Consider the following 25,167-nt stretch of genomic DNA (forward strand, 5'->3'; position numbering starts at 1 on the left):
AAAGAGAATGAAGAAGAAGAAGAAAAAGAAGAAAAAGGAAGGAGGAGAAGGGGAGGACACAATGGACAAAGAAAAGAAGGTGTAAAAAAGAGGATAAGCAGGAAAAGAAGAAGGGAAGAGTAAATAAAATAAAATAAAATAAAATGAAGGAGAAACAGCTGGATATGTAGTTTAAATACACTTTCTAGTATGTAATATGAACAATATCATATAACAAATGTAAAGAATTGCTTTGTATATCATTAAAAGACTTTCCTCTGCCACGAAACTTCAAAATACAATGATGCAAACTCTCTTTGATTTCCAGAAGCATGGTCAAGAAATAATGACATTCTCTGAAGCATCCAGGCCCCCTCACATAGCATATGCCGCTTCGTCTGCCATCGGCGTAACCAAACCCCAGAATGAATCAGACTGCCGCAATGCGCTTCCATATTTTGATGTCACAATTAACAATTTCCTTCCCAATTAGGCCAGCATCTTTCCCTGCCAATCAGTCAACGGACAAGACGCGACCACCAAGGGCCTATAAAAAAAAGTATTATAATATGACGGCATCTCCACCTTTTCACTTTGGACACGAGTAGCAGAGTCAGAGAGAATACAACTAGCAAGATCAATTGATGAATAGACAGAGAGATAGTCAGATAAATAAACAGAATAAACAGACAGACAGACAGACAGATAGATAGATAGATAGATAGATAGATAGATAGATAGATAGATAGATAAATGCATGAACAGTATAAACATATATGAAGCAATAGACAGAAAGAAAGATATATGGATAGATAGGGTATTAAATGGATGGATGAATAAACAGACATACACACACACAGGTAGAGAGATGACAGGATGGATGTGCAAAAAAGAGAGAACTAACAGGACAGAGCAAAAGTTAATGAAAAAGTTAAGAAAATATCTGCATATTCTCAATATTCTCAACAAAATATTGAGAACAGATAAAGATGGCCATAAGTGGCTGACAGACAGAATCAGCCAGAAAAATGAATACAAGATATTTGGTTTTTTGTTCGTTTCCTCATGAGAGAAAAGATTGAAAGGCAGAGCATAGAGATGCGGGGAGTGGGGAGGGGTTGCTTGGAGACAGAACTCAAAGCCACTGCATTATATAAAGAAAAGGTAAATAAAAAGTCATGATAAAGAACAGTCTGTAAAAACAATGACACTAAGTTTGAACATGAATGTGACTGAATCACAGTCTCAAAACAGCACACGATAAATCAAGACCCCGGCGAATGACACACCGACAAAGAAATTCAAGGTTGAGAGGATAATGCGGTGGGAGGTCACCTGAGTGTGAAATGGAGGGTGCGTGGTAGGGGTGGGGGTGGGGTGGCGGCAGAGAGAGGGCTGGTTTCTCCAAAATATCCAGCAGGTAGAAGAGGGCTGGCTTAGCCTCAGAGGACTTGGAAAGAACAGGAGAAGGTTACAATAAATCTCAGATCAGCAAGACGTTATTAGCCACCAAGGCTTAGCGAAGAAAGGGAAAAGACTAGAAGGGCTTACTCGGCAAATCCCAGCCCTCCAGCAGCCCTCTTACTTTTTTTCTTCCAGTCGGGGAATGCTTGCAATGACATTGGCTTCATCAAATATCAACATTCACATCCCCTTTCGAGCTCCAGTGGTGGTAGAGATATTTCCAGAACACCTCAATTACATGAACATTTTTTAATGTCCCGGCAAAGCTACAATACATTTAGACTCAGAACTATTTCTGATTACATTTCTACATGGTTTTCATTACACATCTAATGTAGATAAGTTTCATTGTACTCTAGCATATGAAAACAGATATTCCATTCTCTACTTTATAGTCCTTCAGATTTAACCCGTTTAGGACGGACAGATTTTGCTACAACACGCATTTACCATAGACACCTGCCCCGGTATACTCGGGACTCGTCCTCAACGGGTTAACATATAGGGCCTAGTGCTATGAAGTACTGAATATGCCTAGTTTGGGTCACTCCTGGCTATCAGACCATTCACAGCCTTGCAATTACAGGGAAAGTTCTAACAATGCATGGCTGAATTAAGCCACCTTCAAATCAGCTATATCACTCCCAAGACAGCTTTAAGCGGGGTGTAATGTGACGGTTAGTAACACTTAGGGGAAGACTAAAATACTCTGCGGGAGGAAGCGTCATGACCGACCAATTTGCCATCGTCAAAAGTAATTAGGATGCAGCGCAATTAGGCTAAATCTTGTCAAGACTGCTCACAAAAGGGGGCAAGATTTCTGCGTTGCATAGAACGATAATAGGACCAGTGGCATCACGCCTGTGCCACTTGGACTGAATCATCATAATATGCATTATTAGTTATCCTGTCTTCAACCATGTGAGCCAGGTACCATGCTTCCACAATTCTTTGTATCAGGCTTTGGCAATGTGGGTCTCTTTGAGAAGTGTAGAAGAAAATATAAATATATGCATGTGTAGGCCTGTCTTTCTTTCTGTCTGTTTTCAAAAGAAAAACAGTGGTAGCAGTGCCAGTGTGACTACTCAGGCCTATAGAGAAGTTGATGATAATCATATGAGTAATCATAATGATAATCATATGAGTAATCATAATGATATTGAAATCGATTACAAACATAATCATAATCATAACAGTAACATGATGGCAAAATACTTGAAAGGACTAGAAATAATGAATTAACTTTCAACAGAGTTAGCAGCCTGTACACCTTGAAGTAATACTACAAAATTATGTGCCTTTTCAAACGCTGTGTTTGATTTTGGTCACACTCATGTATGAGAAGAGATTGACAGAGAGCATGTGCTTCTTGCTCGAAATTTCTCTGATGACAATCAAACTTCACACCTCTCTACGATGAATGAACACCAATTAGGTACGCTTCTCCTACCCAGCCATAAGATTGCAGCTGGTGCCGAAAACACGTACAGAGCCAAAAACCTGACATAGCGGTTTGCTTTCTAAGAGGAATGACAAAGCAGAGTTCCATCAAGTTCACTGGTCGAGAGAGTTGATAAAGGTCTGACAAGACCTCAGCATCACTTCATCCAACCAATAATTGAGTTTCTATCTGCCTGACAGGGAGTTGGTTGATGCAATTACATGACTCAATTCTTTTTTTTCCCCTTCCCACCATAGTTTATCCATGACAAGCACAATTTGGTCAGATTTTTTTCACCTTTTTTTTTTTAAAGATGGGTTACTTACTGCGTGATAATGTCTCCATCGGGTGCAAAGTAATGGAAATTACAATTTCAGTTCTATCTTTTATTCAAATCTTGTGACTAGTGATGTACTGTCTTTAAGCCATGCTAGCTGAGCATGCACATAACATTCACTTACTTGCTCTGGAACCATGCCGTGGAAGTATCTAGACTGGGTGTTTCATTCGTTAACTTGATGCTGTAAATATTTCTTTCAACTTTTACTCTTCAAAATACACAGGGTCATATGCTGTTCATCTGGAAATGATTACATAATATGTGATTGTGCATCACACAATAAACAAAAAATCACACCCCTTGATTTTATGTGAGGTCTCAAGAAAGGTGAAACAGGTCAACCGAGTCAGTTTTGAGTTTTCCATATTTTCTGAAAGAGCTATTCTTCTTCTACATCATCCCTATTGGCATCATTAATTGAATATGAAAGTGGGTTTTCAGCAGTTTTTCTACAACCCCCTTATTTGGTTAAGTAGTGTGATCAGGTTTTTCTTAGAGGCCCCTTTAAATTTCTTGAAAATCCGGTGCACACTCTTCACTTTCAACTCTAATAACTTTTGAAAAGATGATGCTACTGCTTTTTGGAAGTTGAGATTTACTATGAACAGAATGTGTTAATCAAGCACATTTGATTTCAGCTTAACCTGATAATCCCTTCATCGTTGTGGCTACAATGGTTTACATCAAGTTTTAATGCCCCATTCAAGGTACGGGTAGCACAGCTTAGTAAAGATTAGGCACTTGAAGCGACCCTGTACTTCACAACCTCTTTTCTCAGTTCTAACTTTTCCAGAGTGTGCGCTTTCTTTCCAATATCTATACAGGTTAGGAAAATCCATTCGAATTGAATTATGCATCATTTTAAAGCTTAGAGTCTGCTCTTTCATAATCTGTCCTGAACTAAAAATCCATGTCTTGATGACTTTTAGTTGGTTTTGTGGTGCAGGGTCACATGGAGCTTTCAGTCATCAAAATATTGCTGGGATGGTGTCTATCTCTAAAGTATAGCATACCTGTTAATACAATATATGTTATCACATCCAATTAATGGTACTCTTTACATCATGTATTGCATGGTGTTTTTACGTTCGGGGAACGTCATCAGCCAACTGATATGTTTGGACTTAACAAAAATATGTTTCCTGAAACAGAATTTATGCAATATTCCAGTATATCACCTTAAAAAACCCCAAAAATCAAATGCTAACTTTTCTCTTGAAAACAGAAGACACATATTTCTCATTACATCGGTGTGGTTCTTGATCCCAAATTCAAGTACTCACAAAATGAGGTCCAGCATTTGCTGAATATGCTCAAGAAATATATGCAGTATACCTAATAGTATCATCTATCTATCCATCTATCTGATGAACAAACAATATCTATAAATGTCCATGTTCAGAGTCGCTACTCACCTACCTATCCTCATGCAGTTTTATATATGCAAGGTCTAGAAAAAACAAAGAAATCTAAGCAGAAACAAGACCAAAAAAAAAAAAAATCAAACACAAGCACACAAGGAAAAAAAGATCTAAAAGAATCTAACTAAGAAACGAAGATAGACATGAAGAAATACAATCTATCACTCTGAATGATACTTGTCTAACAAGTCAGGAGTATCCTCATGAATTCCTGCCATATCAATTCCAACAAATTGGGTCTCTCAGATATCAGGCCAAACCAGCAATATCTCACATTCCCCAAACTACTAGAAGAAGTAGTCTGGCTACACTGGCCATGGGTGACTCACGACACAGTATCCCCAAACTACTTTTGCTCTCTAACTTCGGGCTTATTTTCATTAATTCGATTCAGACCTTTTTTTCAGATTCACATTAACCCTTCAAAATTAAAGGGCACTAAGGAGAAAGAAACCGAATTTGGTTATATTCGTCTGGATGTTATATTCACCATTTGAACTTGTGAAGGCGCCTGAAATATATGTCAATTTACTTTACAGCCTTGCAAGCAATCATATAATGTTTAATGGAATCAGAACTTTCTGCATAATGGTTGTGGAAGGTTATTCCGGACAGCATTTCACTTGGATCCAAGTCCATATTCTGTGTGTGTATGTGTCTATGTGCGCGCATGGGTATAACATGGACAAGCACTGAGCATCTCTGTGTTACATTAACAGCAGTTGTCCTCAGCATGAATGACAATTTTATGGTAGTTGATGATGACAAGTTTTTTGCAAGTTAAAAAGAGCAAGAGCATGGGTGCGTATAAGTCATGAGTGATAAAGAATTTTTCTTTGGTAAGGATGAAACTTTCTCACGAAGAAAGCCTGCCTAATGACGTATACCACTCAACTAACCCTTCGTAATAACTCCTTGATCTCATAAGTAGCTTATTTCCAAGAATCTTTATCAAATAATTTTCTTCATGTTGATGGGTATTAACTGCCCTCATCATACAGCACAATGTTATCTCATATCTCCAGGATATGTGGAGGCAATATTTTCTTTTTTATTATGTGTCATGGAGACACGGAAGAAAGTAATGAGGCTGGCAAAAGGCCTAATCAGAAAATCAAAAAGTACAGATGAAGCAAGTCTAACAAACGCAAAAGTGTTGGGACAGGTCACCCTTCTGCTTGTGAAATTGGGGGGGGGGGGGGTACAATAGATTCAAGGTTTAAAGAGAAAATTTGGGGTAAGGGAACTCTAGATTAAACTTTAAAACTCCAGATCTGTGGACAGCCGTCATACTGATTCAAATTCCTTTATAGAGATGTTAAGAGTTTTTTCTGAGGCCCATTGATATAAACCCATTCTAGCAAACATTATGCATTGCACTTCACCTGTTAAAAGTGTGTTGTTGTAGTAAACAGAAATACATTGGTTGAAACAACTCTGAATAATTCACAACCTCTTGTGTTCTGCAAATAGTGGCCAGGATACCACTGAAAGTATTACATTTCATGCACAGCCGTTTAAACTGCATATCTCGATTTTGAATGACCTCACAATCAAACCGAGTTGGGACTTAGAATGCATGATTCAAGTTTCCTATTTTCCAAGGGGTCTTAATGGGAAGCCCCGATCCTTACATCAAATCACTCCCATGGGACTGAACATTCAGAGTCTCTGTCACAGCATCAAAATTTCTCCTTGGACGGCATAAAACAGGAGGCTCAAGAGTGATTTCAGCTCTTCCGTTGATTTGAAACCGCCAATTAAAGGTTGGTTTGAGTCAGGGCATCCAATGACTAGGTCCAATCAAATCTACATCATGATTATCTAAATCAAATGAAGAAATGTGTATTGACATCGATGATTCCTCTTTCAATGTTATACATTAGGTTGTATTCCTATTTCCAAGGTCAGTGGCGGATCCAGAGGGGAGTGCAACCGGCGCACGCCCCCCCTTTATTTTTCGTTAAAAACAAAAGAAATACAAAGAAAAAAATGAAATGAAACCCGGAAGTGGCACCAGAAATATTAGTTGCGCCCCCCTTTACAGAATCCCTGGATCTGCCCCTGAAGGTGCACGGTGTACAAGTGTGTTAACTTGTGGCTTTTTGTTTTAACAATTAAGAGGTTATGAAATGATATCTTGTCAGACACTGACAAATAGAAAGTATCTAACACAGGAGTAATTTTCAAATGTAATTCTCCAAGAATTAAACATTTATTTCCTAAATCAAATATCACAACAATTCTCTGCAAAACAACATTACTGTATATGATGATCACTATCATGAAAAGCTAATTCAAATTCCTGGAAACAGGCACCTCCATCTTGCTTTGCTCCTCATGGATGCACAGTAAGAATTATGTCCTTCAGATATCACGGGGTCAAAGACAAGAGTAGTGTAATAAAGGAGTAAAGCCAGAAAAGGAAATATTAAAGTCATTAGGGCATCACATGACCAGGAGGCACACTCAAGACAATCTCATGACTCCCATTGTTTAACCATTTGAGTGCTTTGAGGGCTGATTGGCACAGAAAACCCCATAGATTTTTAAACACAATTAAAAGACCTTCAGCATGGAAAGAGTTAATGGATCTCCCATTCTTGTTATTATCAGAGTTCACATGAGGGGGAGGAGATCAGCATATAGGTTATGTGCTTTGTCCAATTAACCCATTGTCTACTGTAAGTCGATGGGGACCTGTAACAAGGTCTTCGGAGGTTACAGAACCTTGAAAGTTCTAGTTAAAGGTAGTATATCCCTTTTGGAAACAGCACCAAATCTTGGAATGGTTGAATACTAATGTCTTCAAACATTGTGGATAAAATATTACAGTAATACACCTCAGAGTTTTTAAAACAGAAATGAATAATTAACTCTGTGTCACAAAATCATATGCTACCCTTCTGTTTCAACAATAATGTTGGAATTTTTTTCAGGTCAAAATAAATTCACTGGAAATCTATAGTATTGTTTTCCCTCCACCATACAGAAGTTTCCTTTCTTATCATTCTTAGGAAGGGTTTGAATTACCTACCTCTACAATATAATAGCTTACAAAAGGAATCTAATTTTCACAGTTGCAAAAAGGAACACACAAACTTTAAGATGAGCAAAAGCCAGAAGTTTGCGAGGAAAGAATGTGCTTTCAAATGCCTAGAAAGTAAGGCACAACACTCCCTCAGGTCATTGAGACCTTGTCATCTCCATTAAAACCCACTTTAAATCGGGACAATGGGTGTTACCTCATTTGCCATCGTCAAGAGTAATCCAATTGGACACGGAATTACGACAATTACAAGGCACAGCACGCTCGGTGACTACTACAATGTGAGACAGCATTGTCAATTACTGAGCCGGCTAACAGTGGTGCTGACCAGCAAATGATGAACGTCCTGCTTACACCCATCAAGAAATGACACAAAAAGCTGATGATCCTCAATGAGATAAGAAAAAGTCTACTGCACACTACAACATCAGTAATCATTTGTTGTTGTTTTTTTTTCACTTCAAGAAGCATTCTTTATTAAATATCATAGATTCTGTTCAATGTGTACATATTGATTTTTTTTTAATGCAATACTCATTGTACACACTAAGGTAAGTAACAAAATATCTACGGACTTCCAAGTTCGCTGGCAAGTTTTAGGCTAGGGTTTACTGAGAAATATGTTGCTACATAGTGAAGGAGACCTTCATCAAGTCGCAACAAGATAACAGACTTAAATCTATCCTTCAGCAACACATCGTTCCTTTATTTAGTTATGCACAGAAACAATGTACCAACTCTATACCCTATCCCATTGGTATGCTCTGTTTACAAATAGCAGTTTTGGGAGTAACTGACCCTATCGATATGACTGGCAAGCTGGGATATCCAAGCTCAGCTTGGATTAAAGCTCCTTATATTTCTACCATACAGTCCTAACATTCAAACTGCAAATCCTAATCTGTATCTACCAGTCACTCAAGAGAACAGTCTTACTTCAAATATTTTTACCCTATATACCCTTCCTTAATTGAGCAGACATACAAATCTTAGTCATTGCTTTCTCTTTCTTCTCCTCCTGCTCCTTCTCCTCCTTCTCCTCCTCCTCCTCATCATCATCATTAACATCATCATCATCATTACCATCATCATCATCACCATCATCATCCTTCTCCTCCTTCTCCTCCTCCTCCTCCTCATCATCATCATTATCATCATCATCATCACCATCATCATCATCACCATCATCATCATCCTTCTCCTCCTTCTCCTCCTCCTCCTCCTCATCATTATCATCATTATCACCATCATCATTATCATCACCATCATCATCATCACCATCATCACCATCATCATCCTTCTCCTCCTCCTCATCATCATCATCATCATCATTATCATCATTATCACCATCATCATCATCATCACCATCATCATCATCATCATCATCACCATCATCATCCTTCTCCTCCTCCTCCTCCTCATCATCATCATTATCATCATCATCACCATCATCATTATCACCATCATCATCATCATCATCATCATCACCATCATCATCCTTCTCCTCATTCTCCTCCTTCTTTCCCATCCTCCTTTTCTCCTCCTCTTTCTCCTCCTCCTCTTCCTGTTCCTTTTCATTCCTTCCATCTCCTTCTCTTTCTCTACCGCCTCCCACTCATTTTTTTTCTCTATCTCTGTATTCCTCTGACAGATTTACCTTCTTCTTCTTCCATTTCTTAACATTCCTGAGAAGTTTAGCCTCACATGCAAACCTTTTTGTGCGCCTTATCTGTGTATACCTTCCCAGAAGAGCTGAAAAAGCAGTAAAACCTTGGATAGCATTCTGCCTGCCAAGTACAAGTTGTACCTCTCCTGTACTGGAAAAGGAAGTCTAAACTAGACCCAAACTGAAGATATGAAGAACAATTTCATATTGGCACCCTTTCTAGTTATTATAATGTTGCCAATTTTCAATGAGCTAAGTCCAAAGCAGATCTCTACTTGCATGCTTCCCTGCAGATCTGTAGAACAGTCTTGCTTCAAATCCTGCATCCGTTTCCTAAATGAAAGAGCACAGTCTAGATCTGGGTCTAAACTGTTAACTTTCCTTGAGATCTGAAGAATGGTCTAAATTTGGAGCTATTTATCCTACCTTTCCTAGATTGAAGGAACAAAGTCTGGCTCTGGATCCAAACTGCCACTGGCACTGCTGATCTGCACTGTACAGCTCTCCGGGTAGCTTGGTAGGGAACTGGTACTCGGCGATCCCAATGGGCTCATCCCAGGTACAAGCAGCTCTATCAGTCCTAGATCGGGTGAGTGGTTTGGAGAACAAGAATTGCCCAGAAATCTGTAGTCATGGCTGGGTAATCTTACAAATAATGATGATGTGTGGTAACAACAATTAGTGTTTGGCATATTCTCAGTTTCACTGAGTCTAGCCAAAACAGTGCATATTGCACATCACACATTTGATCTTTACACTTCTGTAGAGGGACTAGCTGAGAACCAATATTTTGAATTATTCTACACCCTCTCATTTCTCACCAACAAGAACAAATTATGGAGAAATGCGTGTATCATTCAAACAACAAAACTTGCAAGCATTTGTAGCATTTGTTGAATAGTCGATCAGCTATTATGTAAGTTACTAGTGCTATCAATCTGAAACTCAGTTGCCACTTGATGTAGAGAGGCATCAGCTCCCACATAAATGACTTTTTACTTCCATATCTATCACTGCTTTACAATTAATTTTCCGGTTCACTTTGATATTAACCACAGGTTCAAACAAAAGCAAATTGGTACATCAAAACAAAATAAGAAACAAAATACATGAACTAGATACAGATAGTGAGGTATTAAAAGTGACAGCAAATCTAGCATATTGAACAAAGAAAAATATGACAACGGTTTACAAGTGAAGACAAGGGGAGGGAGGGAAGGGAAAAAACAAGAAAACCCTATTCCGGCATGCCTGGAGATGAGAGGTGGTGATGACAAAACTTTGTGTGTAAGGGACTATCCTGTTTAGGTGGGTTTTGTTGTTGTTGCTGTTGTAGTTGTTCTTGTTGTTATGAATGTGGACTGTATGCGTTTGGTCTGTTGTGACCGACACTTGCCCCCTTCCCCGATAACACTCCTCTCCACCCTAGAGACTGGCTGGGGGGCAAGTCTGCACTTCTTCTCCTCCAAACCCAGCCCCTCTTCTCATTACTTCTGACAAGTCGTGCCAAATCCAATCCATATTTTAACATTGGGGGGTGGGGGGGGGGGGGGGAGGGTTTAGGGGGTAAAAGAAATGGAGTACTTCATGACTAACCACAATGTGGAATTATAGTTATCATTCTCTTGAAACTGCAAATATACCAGGCCAGCACAGGTCAGGATATGAGGCAATCTTACAAATTTTATGTCTACAACCTCTTGTGTACTTACAGTTCATCCCTAGTCAGAGTACAATTTTTTCGCTTTTACTGAAGCCTTTGCTTTGTTTGTTTGTTTGCTTGTTTCATTTTCCATCTGAGAAGATGGCTGGATAGCCCATATTCAGCTGCACAAGCTCATGGACTTCCATGGGGTTCAGTTGCATGTGAGGTGGGACCACTACATCGGGTTATGCGCCCTGCTCCTTGCGATGAATAAATGAAGCAGAATCTTTTATGTGCATGAGTTGTGGACTCTCTCACACACGGGACATCCATTTTTTGTCCTATACGAGGGACAGAGTGTTTGCTTCTTACTAGAGGGGACATTATGATTACAACCCACAATGCTCAGTTAGACTCGGAAATCAAACCCAGGGCCTTTGGATCTGGAAGCAGACTGCTACCGACAGAGCCAAATCGCCATTTCATTTCTATTGTCATGACTCCGAGAGATATGTATGTAATATATTGCCCCTGGGGTAACAAGACATCCCAAATGGCACTTATCAAGAAACCTTCCAACTTCATCTTGATTATCAAAAAGAATAATTTGAGATTCTAACAATGAACAATTATTAGTGTAATGCACAATGATATTTCTACATCATTTGATGTCAACACTGATGCTGGTTTGCAAAATTGCTGTGAAAATCTTTTTTTTTTCTTTTTTGGCTCACCTGAAAATTCAAGATTTTGAGATACGAGAAGAGATTAGAAAGATATGAAAATGAAAATGGTGGATAGATTTACCTGAGAAACTCATCCAGGCTGTTTCTACTGCAGGATGACCATGTGAACCGACCGCTGTGACCAGAGAGCGTTGGCGACATGATGTCTCCGCCCGACTTACGACAGCCGTTGCCATCCCCATCATGGACCATCCCAAAGCTGGAGAGATATAGGGGGAGAAAGAAGGGGATAGAGAGAGAAATATATGTATAGGGGAGAGATGGAAGAAAAGAGAGAGAAATGTATGTATAGGGGAGAGATAGGGAAAGAAAGAAAGATATATGAGTTTGGGGAGAGAGGGGAAGAGGAAAGAAATATATGTATGGGGAAAGATAGGGGAAGAGAGATAAATATATATAGGGAAGATAGAGGAAGAGAGCGAGAAATATAACATAGCGAAGAGATAGGGGAAGAGACAATGAAATATATATAGGGAAGAGATAGAGGAAGAGAGAGAAAAATATATGTAGGGAAGAGATAGGGAAAGAGGGGGAGAGGGGGAGGAGAGAGAGAAGAAAACAGCCAGGAGAGGGAGAGAGATGTAGATGTAGAAAGAAGAAAGTAGAAGAGAGAATAGAGAGAATGGAACAAAAGAAAAAGAGATATACTCAAAACAGAGAGAGAAGGAAGATAGATTGATAGACAGTATAATGGATAGAAGGATATATCAAATGAGAGAGAAAAGGGGAGTGGAAAAATGGTGAAAAAAGTGGAGAAGTGGAGAGGCAGACAATTGTTAAACCATTTCCTGTTTGCATCTATATTCAATTACACTACAATAGACCATCAATTCAAGCAATCCAGTCCAATATCATGTACTTGACACATTTCCTGTCATTTTTTTTTTGTTTAAAAAAAGGTCTTGAATTGATAATCCATTGAAAATAAAGGTCAAAATAAGAATTGTTTTCCTTCTTGTTCTACAACACAAACTTATCAACACTCACTTCGATCACTTACCACATCATGAAATGGAGGATTTAATCTTGAATATTTCCATTTACCACGTCACAAAAATGAAAATTGTCATTAACAATTTATTAAGTTTTCCACTGGAAGCCACAGACATATCAATAGAAGTACTCGGCTCCTTTGATATTCACTTTTGTTTCAGCACTACTATGACTGGATAGACGTGGGACCACACAAACCGACAGTCACCTTACGGTGCCCAAGACACCTCGCTACACATCGGGGCATGCATTGCCTTGCCATGAATCTCTCAGCGCTAGGAGGATGGATTTCACCAAGACTTGGGGTTCTTGTTTTTCAAAAATATGAAAGAAAAAATCATCCTTTACATGGGTGACATCGATCCGGGGATCATCCTACACTACACGGGGAAGCGAGCATCGCTCTCTCTCTCTGCCCTCCCTCACAAAACATGATTGTGCTATCGAACGTCACGTCTTCCAAGAGCCGACATCTAATCCGCTTTAAGACCGTCCCCTTTCACTGGAGGAGGCGTTTTGAGAGGAGGTGTACGAGCGCCAAGTGTGATGTCACGGAGCCCCACTTTTGATTCATGCTTCCAGGATTGAAAAGGGCAACTGTTTTAGTCTCCATAACATGAACTGATTGATTTACAGCACCGCTGCTTCACTGTGCAGGAGACTCTTGAAAGATCAGACCAGTAAACACGGTCTAACGTATGCTGCCATGACTGGAGCTAAACCTAATGTTCCTTCTGCATGCAAGACATACTTGCTACGATAAAAAAATAGATATGTACATATCTATCTATCAACACATGCATATGCACACACACACACACATATACATATACACATACATATACATACATATACATACACATACACATACACATACACATACACATACACATACACATACACATACACATACATATACATATACATATACATATACATATACATATATATATACATATAGGGCACTATATAAGTATGCACAGATCAGATTGCATAGACTGATAAGTACACATACATATACATACATGTGTGTGCGGGTAATTATTTGTCTTAATTTGCAAATGGTTGTATACACTTGATACTCGATCATCCCCCATATCTAAAGACAAAAGATTTAATCTTACTTTACAAAGAATCAAGTCCCTGTACAACTTTCTCCCAAAGAGAATCTCAAGAATAAATGTGATGTTTACTCAGAAACAGAAATCAGTGAGTTATGCAAACTCTCAGTCAAAAAAAAAAAAAAATGAAATGCAAACAATAAATTCAGGTGTCATGCATATAAATCTCAAACCAAGCAGGAAGCAAAGCGTAATGATTGAAAGGAAGAAAAGAGATCACATTTCATGAGCTGGGTTCACAAAAGGATGAGCAGCATGTGGTATGAGGACTCTCCTCACCCCCCCCCCCCCCTTAATGGCATCAACATATAAATGGGGAGCAATGAGTGAACATCCTTCGGCGAGATGCTATTGATGAGCACACTCCCTCGCTCTCCACCTCCACGGCCAAGGTTCAATGGCCACAACAAAACAGGTGGAGACACTGTTATTGCTCCGTCTAACGCTCAGCGGAATTCTGGGTACAGGAAGGAGGTGTCAGCCTCCACTTCTGGCCTGCACTTTTGAAATGTATATGACGCTTTAAATCAGGGAATGAGGTTCTACTCTATCAGATGTGTCACCAATGCAAAGGGGGGGGGGGGGGAAGAGAAGTGTTATATTGATTTCATCTGCAATGCACAATGACAATGATCTCACAGACAGATGTATAAAATTACTCTACACATCCTCAGATACATGCAGTCGTAGTAGTAGCACATCGCTGCATGAAGAATCTGATCATCTGCCAAGAGTTTAATTGACCGATTCGGGTTCGTTGAGGGCAGCAGACATTTCATGGCACTGGGCGCAGCCATAGCGGGTGTCTCAGCCGACCCCCCCTGCTCTCCCCCACCCCGGGCAACATGTTTATCACGCACTTGTAACAATGGTTCGCGCACGAAGCAAGCATTCGCGCACTCAGTACGAGACGCCCATTGGCCAAAGCAGTTTTTCATTCTGCGTGCATGCTAATGTAGGGAGAGGGGTGGGGAGCGTGGGAAGGGGGGGGTCGGCTGAGACACCGAGTAATGGCACTGCCCATGCCAAAAATACACATAGCGCGTCACAGAATCGGTCAATAGGTACACAAGTAAAATCGTTGAGAAATATTGAGTACTCGACATGCATTCAATAGGCACATCACAAATACTGCAATGAACAAAGCAAGCAAAATCCAGATATTTAAACCTTACGATGTAAACTATAAAAACATAAGCCAAAAGTTTCCACTGCTTATCACGAAAGAGTACATGCGGATATCAAAGATTAAACCACTCCAGAATCAGACCGAGACTGAGAGGCAAGTTGACAATACCTTGACCTTTTCCTACATACCACTTTATCCAATTTACTACCCTCAATACCATAATATACCTCTCAACCCCCAGGAAGTGAAAGGAATCTTTCAGGGTGGAGTAGACTAATTATACTCTGAGAAAGTTTCAGGTTCACACCATACACAAAAGTGTAAATTCACCTATTATCCAAACTGCACAAGTTCTGAGTTAAGACAATGAAATTGCCAATTTGGATTGAAAACATGGTTAGCCTGCAGCGAAAGTCAAACTGTCTGTATTACTGGATAACAGAGCAAGCAATCATGTTGCACATGAATGACTGCATTGAAAAATGGTCTGTAGTCTTGTTTCAACAATACAGTCTAAAAAAAATTAACTCTATAAACAAACTATAACAACTTCAGTTCATATGGCACAACATTCATATTTAAGGGTTAAACTTTGTGATATTCATTGCACACCATTACTGTAAAGTTTACATGTACATCCAATCCCTTCTAAAAAAAAAACTCTGCACTTTTAATTTTTTTAAGGCAATGCATATTCTATTGAGCAAAATAATTGAAAAAAAAGACACTTTAAATGTATTTGTAAAGTCTTGGAATCTTTCTTTTTCATTAAAAAAAAAACCAAGAAAAAAAAATGCTTTGGGGATGAATGTCCTATTTTTTTTTTTTTTTTTTTTTTTTTTTGGTGGGGGGGCGGTCATTTGATTCTGGAATAACAGGACAATGCTACACATGTCCAACAACAAAAACAGGGCAGCACAAATACCTTCCATACCGTCTTGATGTTGTGCAGCATACAAAATCAAATAGGAATATCCTACCCTACATTCCTGTTATGGGGGGGGGGGGGGGATTAGTTTCACACTCAGTCATTCACAACACAGGAACTTTACTGAAAGCATAATATCCACGCAGCCATCATGCTGGATTGTAGCTGACAGACGTTTAGTGACATATAAATGACTTTCCTCGTCTGGGTATTTAAAGTCCCATGTCACTGTCTTTCTCATTTACAGCTTCCCCGTCGTCGAATTCGGATGTGATTACCCCACAATGTGGAGCGACTTTGCCATGGGAAACGTTCCATTTAGCCCCTTGAATCACTATCTTTGAGCCTCTCTTCTCTCAAATGATTGTGGACTAGGCAAAAACTCATATCTACTCGCTGTAACACAAAGTCATTGTTCTTGGGGTGATCGATCATTTCTATACCTGTATGCTGGTCCAATTCCTACGGAAACACTCCCACAAGACATTTGTAATCTGTCCTCTCTGAGTAATTCTGAGATTTTGCTCAAAACCTGGTTATTGAGACAAGCAATTTTGTAAATGTTTTCCTCATCCCTTTTCTCATCTCTCCTCATATTTTCTTTATGTCTGCCTATGTGCTGTGAGCATCTATTTAGGATGGATACTGGCATATTACAATAGCTCATCATCATCATCATCATCATATTATTATTATTATATTATCATTGTTATTATTATTATCATTATTATTATTATTATATTATCATTGTTATTATTATTATCATTATTATTATTATTATTATTATCATTATCATTATTCATCATCATCATATTACTATTATATTATCATTATCATTATCATCATCATCATTATTACTAATATTATGATTGTTGTTGTTATTGTATGTTGTTGTTGTCGTCGTCATGGACGTCGTCTTCATCATCATCATCATCATCATTATCATCATCATTATCACTATCGAAGATTGTGTGCTCATCAGACAAAAGCAGAAAGAATACATACTAGATCAAAATATGTGAAACTGAATACTACCATGAAATCAGGCCAATCACTTTGATCTCCATTCAACCTCTACAGTTTTATCTACCTACTTGCCGTTGGAGACAACGCGGGTTTAGTTGGGGGTCATGTTGCAATTGTCATTAATTAAAAAATGCACATAGGTGTTTTGATTTAATTGCTCAATCACTTGATAAGTCAAGCTTCACTGATGTTCAAAACGCACCATTGTTATATGTGCATAGACCAGTCATTAATCATAGCACTCATGCAGCAAGCAGTTCTATGGTATACAAAATTATGTGACACCTAAACTCAAAGATATGTAACCATGAATGAAACAACAGAAGAAAAAAATAAACAAACAATCGATCTTGGGTGGTTCAGTAGAAACAATTGAATGCATATTTGGAAACTAAATGACCACTTCCTTGGTTTTTTTTTATCAGTTGTACCAGCAAGGAATAGGCACTACAAATTAATTGTGTCTCTGCTTTGAATACCATACATACTTTATTTAATTGAACATGTCATATTTTTAGCCTGAACCTATTATGGTGCATGTTACACTGAGTGAATTTCAGCTATGTGAAAGAGAAGAATGCATCCAAATAATAATGTAAACCAATACTCCATGCTAAAATTAACTTTGCTACAGGGGAGTAAATCTGACCAACAGAATTACATCAGATTCATCACTCAGTGCTGCAACTGAGCTGAAAAATAATCACATCTAGATACAAAATCATATATACCCATGCATACACAAAAAGATCCGCCCCTGAGTATTTCACTAATCGAAATTGTGATATGTTGGATGAAATGACTGTTTCGTCATCTGAGCTGGACTCAGCAACAAACACCAAGGTTTTCCCCCCACTCACCTATGTCCGGATTCATGGGCCACAGTGAAAGCCAACCCTAAACCTGTGTCTTCGTTGATCGTACAACTCCTGTACTTGCTGCACATCCCACCAATTGGAGCAAAGCCTGTTGAGAAAATTAAGAATAGACATCTGGACAGTTGCTCTTTTTTTAATTTAAAGGTGCTCATGATTGTAAAATGATGGCACCGTACCGTGATATTATACATCAATCGATTAGCATGTGATCTATTCTATTTAGCATCTCACACCCCATTTGATCAGGGGATGTTCATTATTCCAAAGGATCATTATTCCGAAACGCACAAATCCGTATTCCTGGATATTCATTAGTCTGAAAACAAGAATGGGTTTGCTAAGCCAAACATTTTTGGTGTCATTCCGAAAGTTTTGCTACTCCGAAGGTTCTTAATTTGGAAAATGAAATATGAATCATTAAATCAAAATGGAATTGATGTTCGTTAATCCAAAAACGAAATAAGGTTTGTTAACCTGAAAACGAAAAAAGGTTCATCATTCTTATGGTTCGCAATGCACACATGAAATAAGGTTTGTTAATTCCCATAAATGAAAAGAAGGCATGTACTACCAAACCTCAGTTGAAACTTATTTCATTTTCATATAAACAAACCCTTGGAATAACAAACCTTTCTTTTTCATTTTCAGATCAAAGATCTTCAGAATAACAAACCTGATTTCATTTTGGATTCATGAACCTTTAGAACAACCAACTATATTTCATTTTTGGAAATACCGTCCTTGGAAATTACACGCCTTGCTTCGTTTATGTGTCCATGAACAGTCAGAATAATGAACTGTAACCATCTGATCATACAATCGATTTCTCATTCCTGAGTCACTTGTGGAGAATATCATCACATTAAATATTAAATACATAAAGTTAAAAGACTGTACGACAAAATGGTGGTCATTGCAAGTTGGTCAGACATAGAAATTCATGTGGTGATGGGCTCCCATGGAATACCTCGAAGTGGATCAAACTTAGCATACATTTGGGAGGGTGTAGAAATTCTTCTACAGCTAACTCACTGATACATAATAAAACAATCTAATTCATGTTGCCCATACAATATCTTGTTAGTGATAATGTACATATTTTTTTAAAGTTAATTACTAACATCATACAAAAACACACACCCCACATTCATTACCTAACGTGTCGCAGGGTTCATTCTTCCACGAGCATATGTCTTTGCCAGTCAGCAATATTGAATGGTCATGATGAGTACCATTAGGAGTGGTCAAAGTGGACTGCCACTGGCAGAAGCTGTTGAGTGACCGGTCAGCATGGTGAGTAATGGTCAGCCCTGGCTGTGGACAGAAAGTAGTAGAAGAAGGAAAAAGAAAGGATTTGGAGTCAGTCAGTGTCATGACCATGCTACCATGCTGGAATCATGTCTGATTTTAAACTGGGAAAAAAACCCCCAAACACTTCTGTTTGTAATCATGCTTCCAAAACATTTCTCATATCTTGTTTTGATCAAGCCAACAAGTGTTCAGATGTCGATAGACCCGATTGCCATTCACACAAACTGAAAAGGCATGATTCAAATCTTACAAATTGGACTTTATTGTACTCTTGTTTCACACAAACGTTTGAAAAAAAGTCATCCAAATTCCATTGGTCTGAGGTCAAACTATATGAGACTTGGAGTTTAACCTGCCTTTAACCCGTTGAGGACGAGTCCCGAGTATACTCGGGCAGGTGTCTTTGGAAAATGTGTGTTGTAGCAGAATCAGTCCATCCTCAACAGGTTAATCTGATTGTCCAAAAGTGTCTAATGCTCGCCTTGCATTACAGTGTGATTTCGCACACCAATCATATACACTTCGCACCACAAATAATCGCAACTATATTAAGAAAAATTACAACTATTTTGGAAGCATCCCACTTTTAGCAGTGCATGGTTCATGATTTGAATCTCACTATTAACTGTAGTGATTATAATATCCGCACACATAAAAAATGAATTAGGTTTTTGCATTCTAATTTGAATCATAATGCAATTATTGGAGGCTGTGTGAATGGGCCTATATACTGTATATGCTGTTATTTTCGCGAGGGTTTAATTTTTGCCAAGAAATCATGAATCACAGTTGGATCGCGAATTTAACAACACGCGAAAATGACTCCGTGCGATGTGTCAATAGAGCATTAATGTAAGCGTCCGTGTCTATTCGCAAAAACAACGTCTTGCGAAAATGTTTATGACCTCGTCATTCCCGAAAATATCTGTACGCGAAAATAACAGCGTATACAGTATATAGTCCCAAAATTTCTGGTTTTACAGTAGAACCCAGTACACATGTATGCAAGAGTTTACGTATATATAGGTGCAATATACATGTAACTGAAGAGACCTGTAATACAACTGGCAAATTGCAACAAAACACATCATTGCAAAGGTATGAATGGCATTAAATACATTTATAAATATACAGTGTCATTTCCAAAAATTGACCATGCACTGCTGCCAAATCTGTTGAGTTGCAATGAAGTCATGGCCAACAGTAACACTGACATAATTTTAAACCCCAATTCATGTATTTAACATGAAGGATGAAGGAATTGAAAAGGCCACCAGGATATTGCATCATGCGCGGAAACAATCACAATGATATATAAGATCCCTGGGCAATCAAGCGAGAGAAGTAATTATGATGAATTGGACACAAGGAAAACCTTGAGGCACTCATGTAACGGCCTCATCTTGGCAATTAACCAATCTGGGACCCATTACATTAAGAGTGCTCTCACATGTATCGAGAGTGCATAATTTGAAACATGTTGTATAATGACGCATCGCTAGAATCATGATTCAAATCACATGCTTTTGCTGTGTGAATGAAAAACTGGAATCGCAGAGGGCGATTTGAATCATAATTCTAATCCGTGTTGCAAGTGATGGTCCGGAGGTGTCTTCCAATCAAGATTCCCCAGATTACTGAACATCACAGTCGTGTGAACAGTTTGACTTCTTATGGTGTCTTGGGGTGCGAAGCTTACGATGACCTTTCAACCACTTCCACAGAAAAACCTTGCTCCTATCAATGCCCGCAAAGCTATTAACCCATTCAGGACAAGTATCAAGTATACTCGGGCAAGTGTCTATAGGAAATGCGTGTAGTAGCAAAATCAGTCCATCCTCAAGAGTTAAAGAAACTGGATGTGTGACCCTGACTGGCTTGGGTAGTTGGTGATTAGTCAAACAGCAAAGTAGACAAAGCATGTGCTACTTACTGCTCAAGAGTGATCAACGGGAACTCGGAAAGAAGCCACACCTCCCCTCCTTGCTCTGAAATTCAAACTGCAAACCCCTGAAGCCTTCATTCATCATGTGAACAGGCGATAATTCGAATCCTAATTGCAATTGTAATAGTTATTCAGCATTACAATTACATTTCTTGACCGGTGTGAGAACAGTATAAGAGACTTGCAACAGCTTCAAGTTGCAGCATAGATGCTGTTGCCATTGTAATGACTGTAATGCTTGCAGCTTGTTTGTTGGTTTGTTGTCATTTTCCATCTGACAAGATGGTGGATAGCCCATATTCAGCTTCACTAGCTGGTCTTCCATGGGGTCTTGATCCATGGGGTCTTGATCCATGGGGTCTTGATCCACGGGAGCCATGACTGGCTCCTGCCAAAGCTGTCACCACTGTTACACAGCCATTATTGTACCTACATATTGTAGCAATAATTTCAGATCTCTTCTCGTAGCATGGGGCCCCCGGAGTTGATTGCATCAGTTGCTGTTCACTGGTAGACGAGAGCTACATCCAAGGAGATAAAGGGGTAATTCAGGAGGTAGAAGGGGGCTACCCTGGGCACCCTGGGCACTCTGGGCCACCCCTTGGCTCTCCTCTCCATGCCCATACAGGGTGTGACATGTTTGTGGACACACCCTTCAACTTTACCAACATTCCTTAACTCACTGTATGAGCAGAATCGATGATGAATCATGTAATCTGATAAAGTAAACGTCTAAACAAGTCTCTACAATCCGACATGAGTTCTATCACTTCTTCCTCGTCCTGTTGTTCTCCTCTGACGCACTTCACAGGGCGAGGAGGGGATCGAGGGCGAATAGTTAACTTGAGATGCAATGTTGTTGCTTTTCTTTCTCTACTTTGCCTATAAGCTTTCATGAAATATAAAGCCAAACTTCAACCAGCCACAGCCTAGGAGCTCAATCGACAGTTGCCAAACTCCGACACTCAGGGGGTTAAATGCCACCCCTGCACAAACACACTGACTGCCTCACTTTCCTGTGTACCTGCCACTTCCTCCCGAACACTTGATCACATTGCGCATTGAATTAACCTGGCATCAGGACTGGCAGCCGCAAGCCACGGAGAAGGCTCCCCGGCCCCAGTCAAAGCCATCCATCACTATCAGGTACTCTTCCTTTTCAACTCGTCACTAAGGAAAGGGGGCGGAGGCATTTGGCACCTGTCATCCCTACATCAACTGGGGGATCTCCTTCTGGACTGGTTACTACTGCTGCAAACCCTGGCAGGTAAAGGGGTGATGTCACAATTGTCAGACCTTCTAGTGACAATAGTTACGTTAATGCAAAGTTCCTATAATCACTTAAAGATTAATTCAAAATTTTACATTTGGATGATAGCATGTAGTTCAGCTTCATGCTGATGTTCTTGAACTTTAAAGTTGATGATCAAAACTACCGGTACAAGATTTCTTGTGGTTTACCCTCTATCTACAGCTTGGAGTCATTCTGCAGCATGGTGGAAGTCCTATACTTTGCACCTTGGACAATTTTCACTTTACTTATTAAAACAAAAACAAACATTTAAACACGTGTGGGAGAAGGGCTAAGGTTTGAAACCCATTTTAAGGCTTAAACCCATTTTAAGGCTTAGAGTTCTGATCTTAGTTTCTATCAAGGGTTTAAAAAACAACAATTAAGGCATTGTGCATTACACAAGGCTAAGACCAGACCTACTAACAGAATATGGCTAAATGGCATTCCTTTTGAACCTCTTGGTTAATTCGATTTGCATGGTATGTGTGACTGGCAAAGAAAAAATCAATTTTTTGATATGACACTGCAACTCGCCGTACTAGGTTGGCACATTCGGGTGCCTACGGTTATGATCCTGTCGTTTCTTTAGGCAAGCGCAGTCAGAAGATTCAAGTGTGTATTTCATATGAAACCAAGTGATTCTTTTTTTTCTCCTTTTCTCCTTTGTGTGAATGGCGGCACAAAAAACATCTCTAATCGCAACGCAAACATCAACAACTCCTATGCGTGATTACATAATGCTGTCATTTTTCATTGTCATAAGCTAAGATACTTCTCCTCATTGATCTGAAATGCATCTTACAGTGGTAACTTTGAAACCAATTTCTGATATATAAACATCACTCAGTAATCTTCTAAAGAGTCTCATCAACTGTGAAAGCAATGTAGAAGAAGAACTAAGACTGTGCAGCTTACAACAATGAAACATACACATTCGAATTCTGGGAAGACTCTCTAGATGTGTGTATAAATGCAATCGTTCACCCCACCAAACTAAAATAGCATCACCTCACAGACAACAAAGGAAATACATAATTCCTTACTCTAAGAGAAAAAAAAAAGATTTGTGTCTACAGCTTCAGTATACAAATGCATATATTCACATTCTGAGAACATTTTCTCAAGGTGTGCTATTGTTGATGTGCTCGGTCAAACCATCAACCACAAACCACAACATCAATACCAAGCAGACTACAAAGGGCAACATCACTATCCCCCCCCCCAAAAAAAAAGGGAGCGTTTCCACGGATATGACAAGACTAAAAACATTTTACAGCATGCTATGAAAGCATTGTGCTACGAATCATGTCTCTCTTAATCATGTCTCTCTTAGGATACATGGGGCAGATACTGACATCTCTCCTTTAAAACCACCTATATCTTTCTGGAGATGGCTTTAGGGATAGCACAACATGAGTCCGGTTGTCACGAGTGGGAAGCTTTTACCAAGAGTTAAGTTTTTTTACCAGGGTGTGTGAAGGTCAAAGCCGGCAAACCGGTTGGCAGGGTGAGAAATCGGGTAATGTTGATTTATCGAGGCAAAGTACCCCCCTCCCCCCCCCCCCCCCACTACCACTGGTCCTGGGGCAGGGATTGGCATGGATCACCCTGGATGATTCAATTTGTATGCCTGCGCCAAGAACATACAAGAGCTTTTGTCCGCCTCTCTGAAAGACTTGATGATAAATTCGCCTGTCATCAGGGGGAGGCTAGCCCTTCACAAGTTGGCGTTCGGGATGGATGAAGGGAATGATAATGCATACCCTCAGTAAGATTCCTGATTTCTTAAAATGAAACTTTTTAATACCGAAATACTGAAATATCTCCAAAATAGATATTCTCTATTGCTGTATGTTCTGTTTGTTTGTTTTGTTTTTGTTTTGTATTTTTGTCTCAGGTTCATGTTCATCCATTCTCTTCTTTGGGCTTTCACTATCTGCTTGGATGCTAGGTTTGTATTTGTGTGTGTGTGTGTGTGTGTTTTTAGTATTTCTTAATTTTATCTATCTATTGTGTATCTATTGATTTTTTGTATGAGTGCAGCAGAAAATCTGCTCCCTTAGGCAACATCCTCTTCAATTCACAATGAGACCAGGTGATGGCAAGGGTCATTACAAAGATAAAATGGGAATGGAAAGATATACAAACAGTAAAAATTGTATGGTCTCACAACTACTTTCTGCATAATTATGGTATGTTTTTAAGAGCACGGACAGATATCTCTGATGGGTATCTCAAAAATATTTACAATGGTTCAATTTCAATATAAATTGTCATTGAGCAATTACAAATTGGTATGCTAGCTTCCATAGTCTTAAATACTTCAAAGGGACCTTAAAAATCAATTCTCTCCAGGATGGAAAATCTGCTTTAAGTTCATTGACCATTCTTATATTTGTACAGCCTGCTCCCTTGTTGGTCAACAATGTCTTTCAAATTATGACTGATAATGTTACTGGGAGATTTATGAGATGGTGGCAGTCCCCGATTCCAGCCAACATCTCTGAAAGACTTTGCCACGGGGCAACTGGAAGGCTTTTGTCGGCTCTCCGATCGCATAACAAACGCAACCCTGCCAGACAAGTTTCTATGAATGCAGAGAAGCAGACTAAATGCCGGCATTTAGACTCGCTGAGTAAATACCCAAAACTATAGGAATCAAAGGCACATTATGGTGAAAGAGAAGCTACTGGAGAAGTTAACTGCGAGGTGATACTGACTAACAAAAGCCATCTTTCCACTGACTTTCCTATCTCCTGTGCCATCAAACTTTCCAACAAAGGGTGCGAAT

The 25,167-nt window shown here is 39.2% G+C and overlaps 1 protein-coding gene across 1 annotated transcript in view; it reads right to left on the minus strand.

Moving 5' to 3' along the window:
- LOC139725214 (A disintegrin and metalloproteinase with thrombospondin motifs 18-like) overlaps positions 1–25,167 on the minus strand; it is a 196,946-nt gene that overhangs the window by 25,275 nt on the left and 146,504 nt on the right. The window contains 4 exon segments of the mRNA XM_071636304.1: positions 9,787–9,940; positions 11,813–11,950; positions 17,809–17,914; positions 18,981–19,140. Of these exon segments, the coding sequence (XP_071492405.1) occupies positions 9,787–9,940; positions 11,813–11,950; positions 17,809–17,914; positions 18,981–19,140 (558 nt within the window).

This window comes from Diadema antillarum, unplaced genomic scaffold (assembly GCF_040938485.1).
Source record: "Diadema antillarum isolate AM-2024a unplaced genomic scaffold, OU_Dant_1.0 seq00000024_RagTag, whole genome shotgun sequence".
In the NCBI taxonomy this organism is placed as follows: domain Eukaryota; kingdom Metazoa; phylum Echinodermata; class Echinoidea; order Diadematoida; family Diadematidae; genus Diadema; species Diadema antillarum.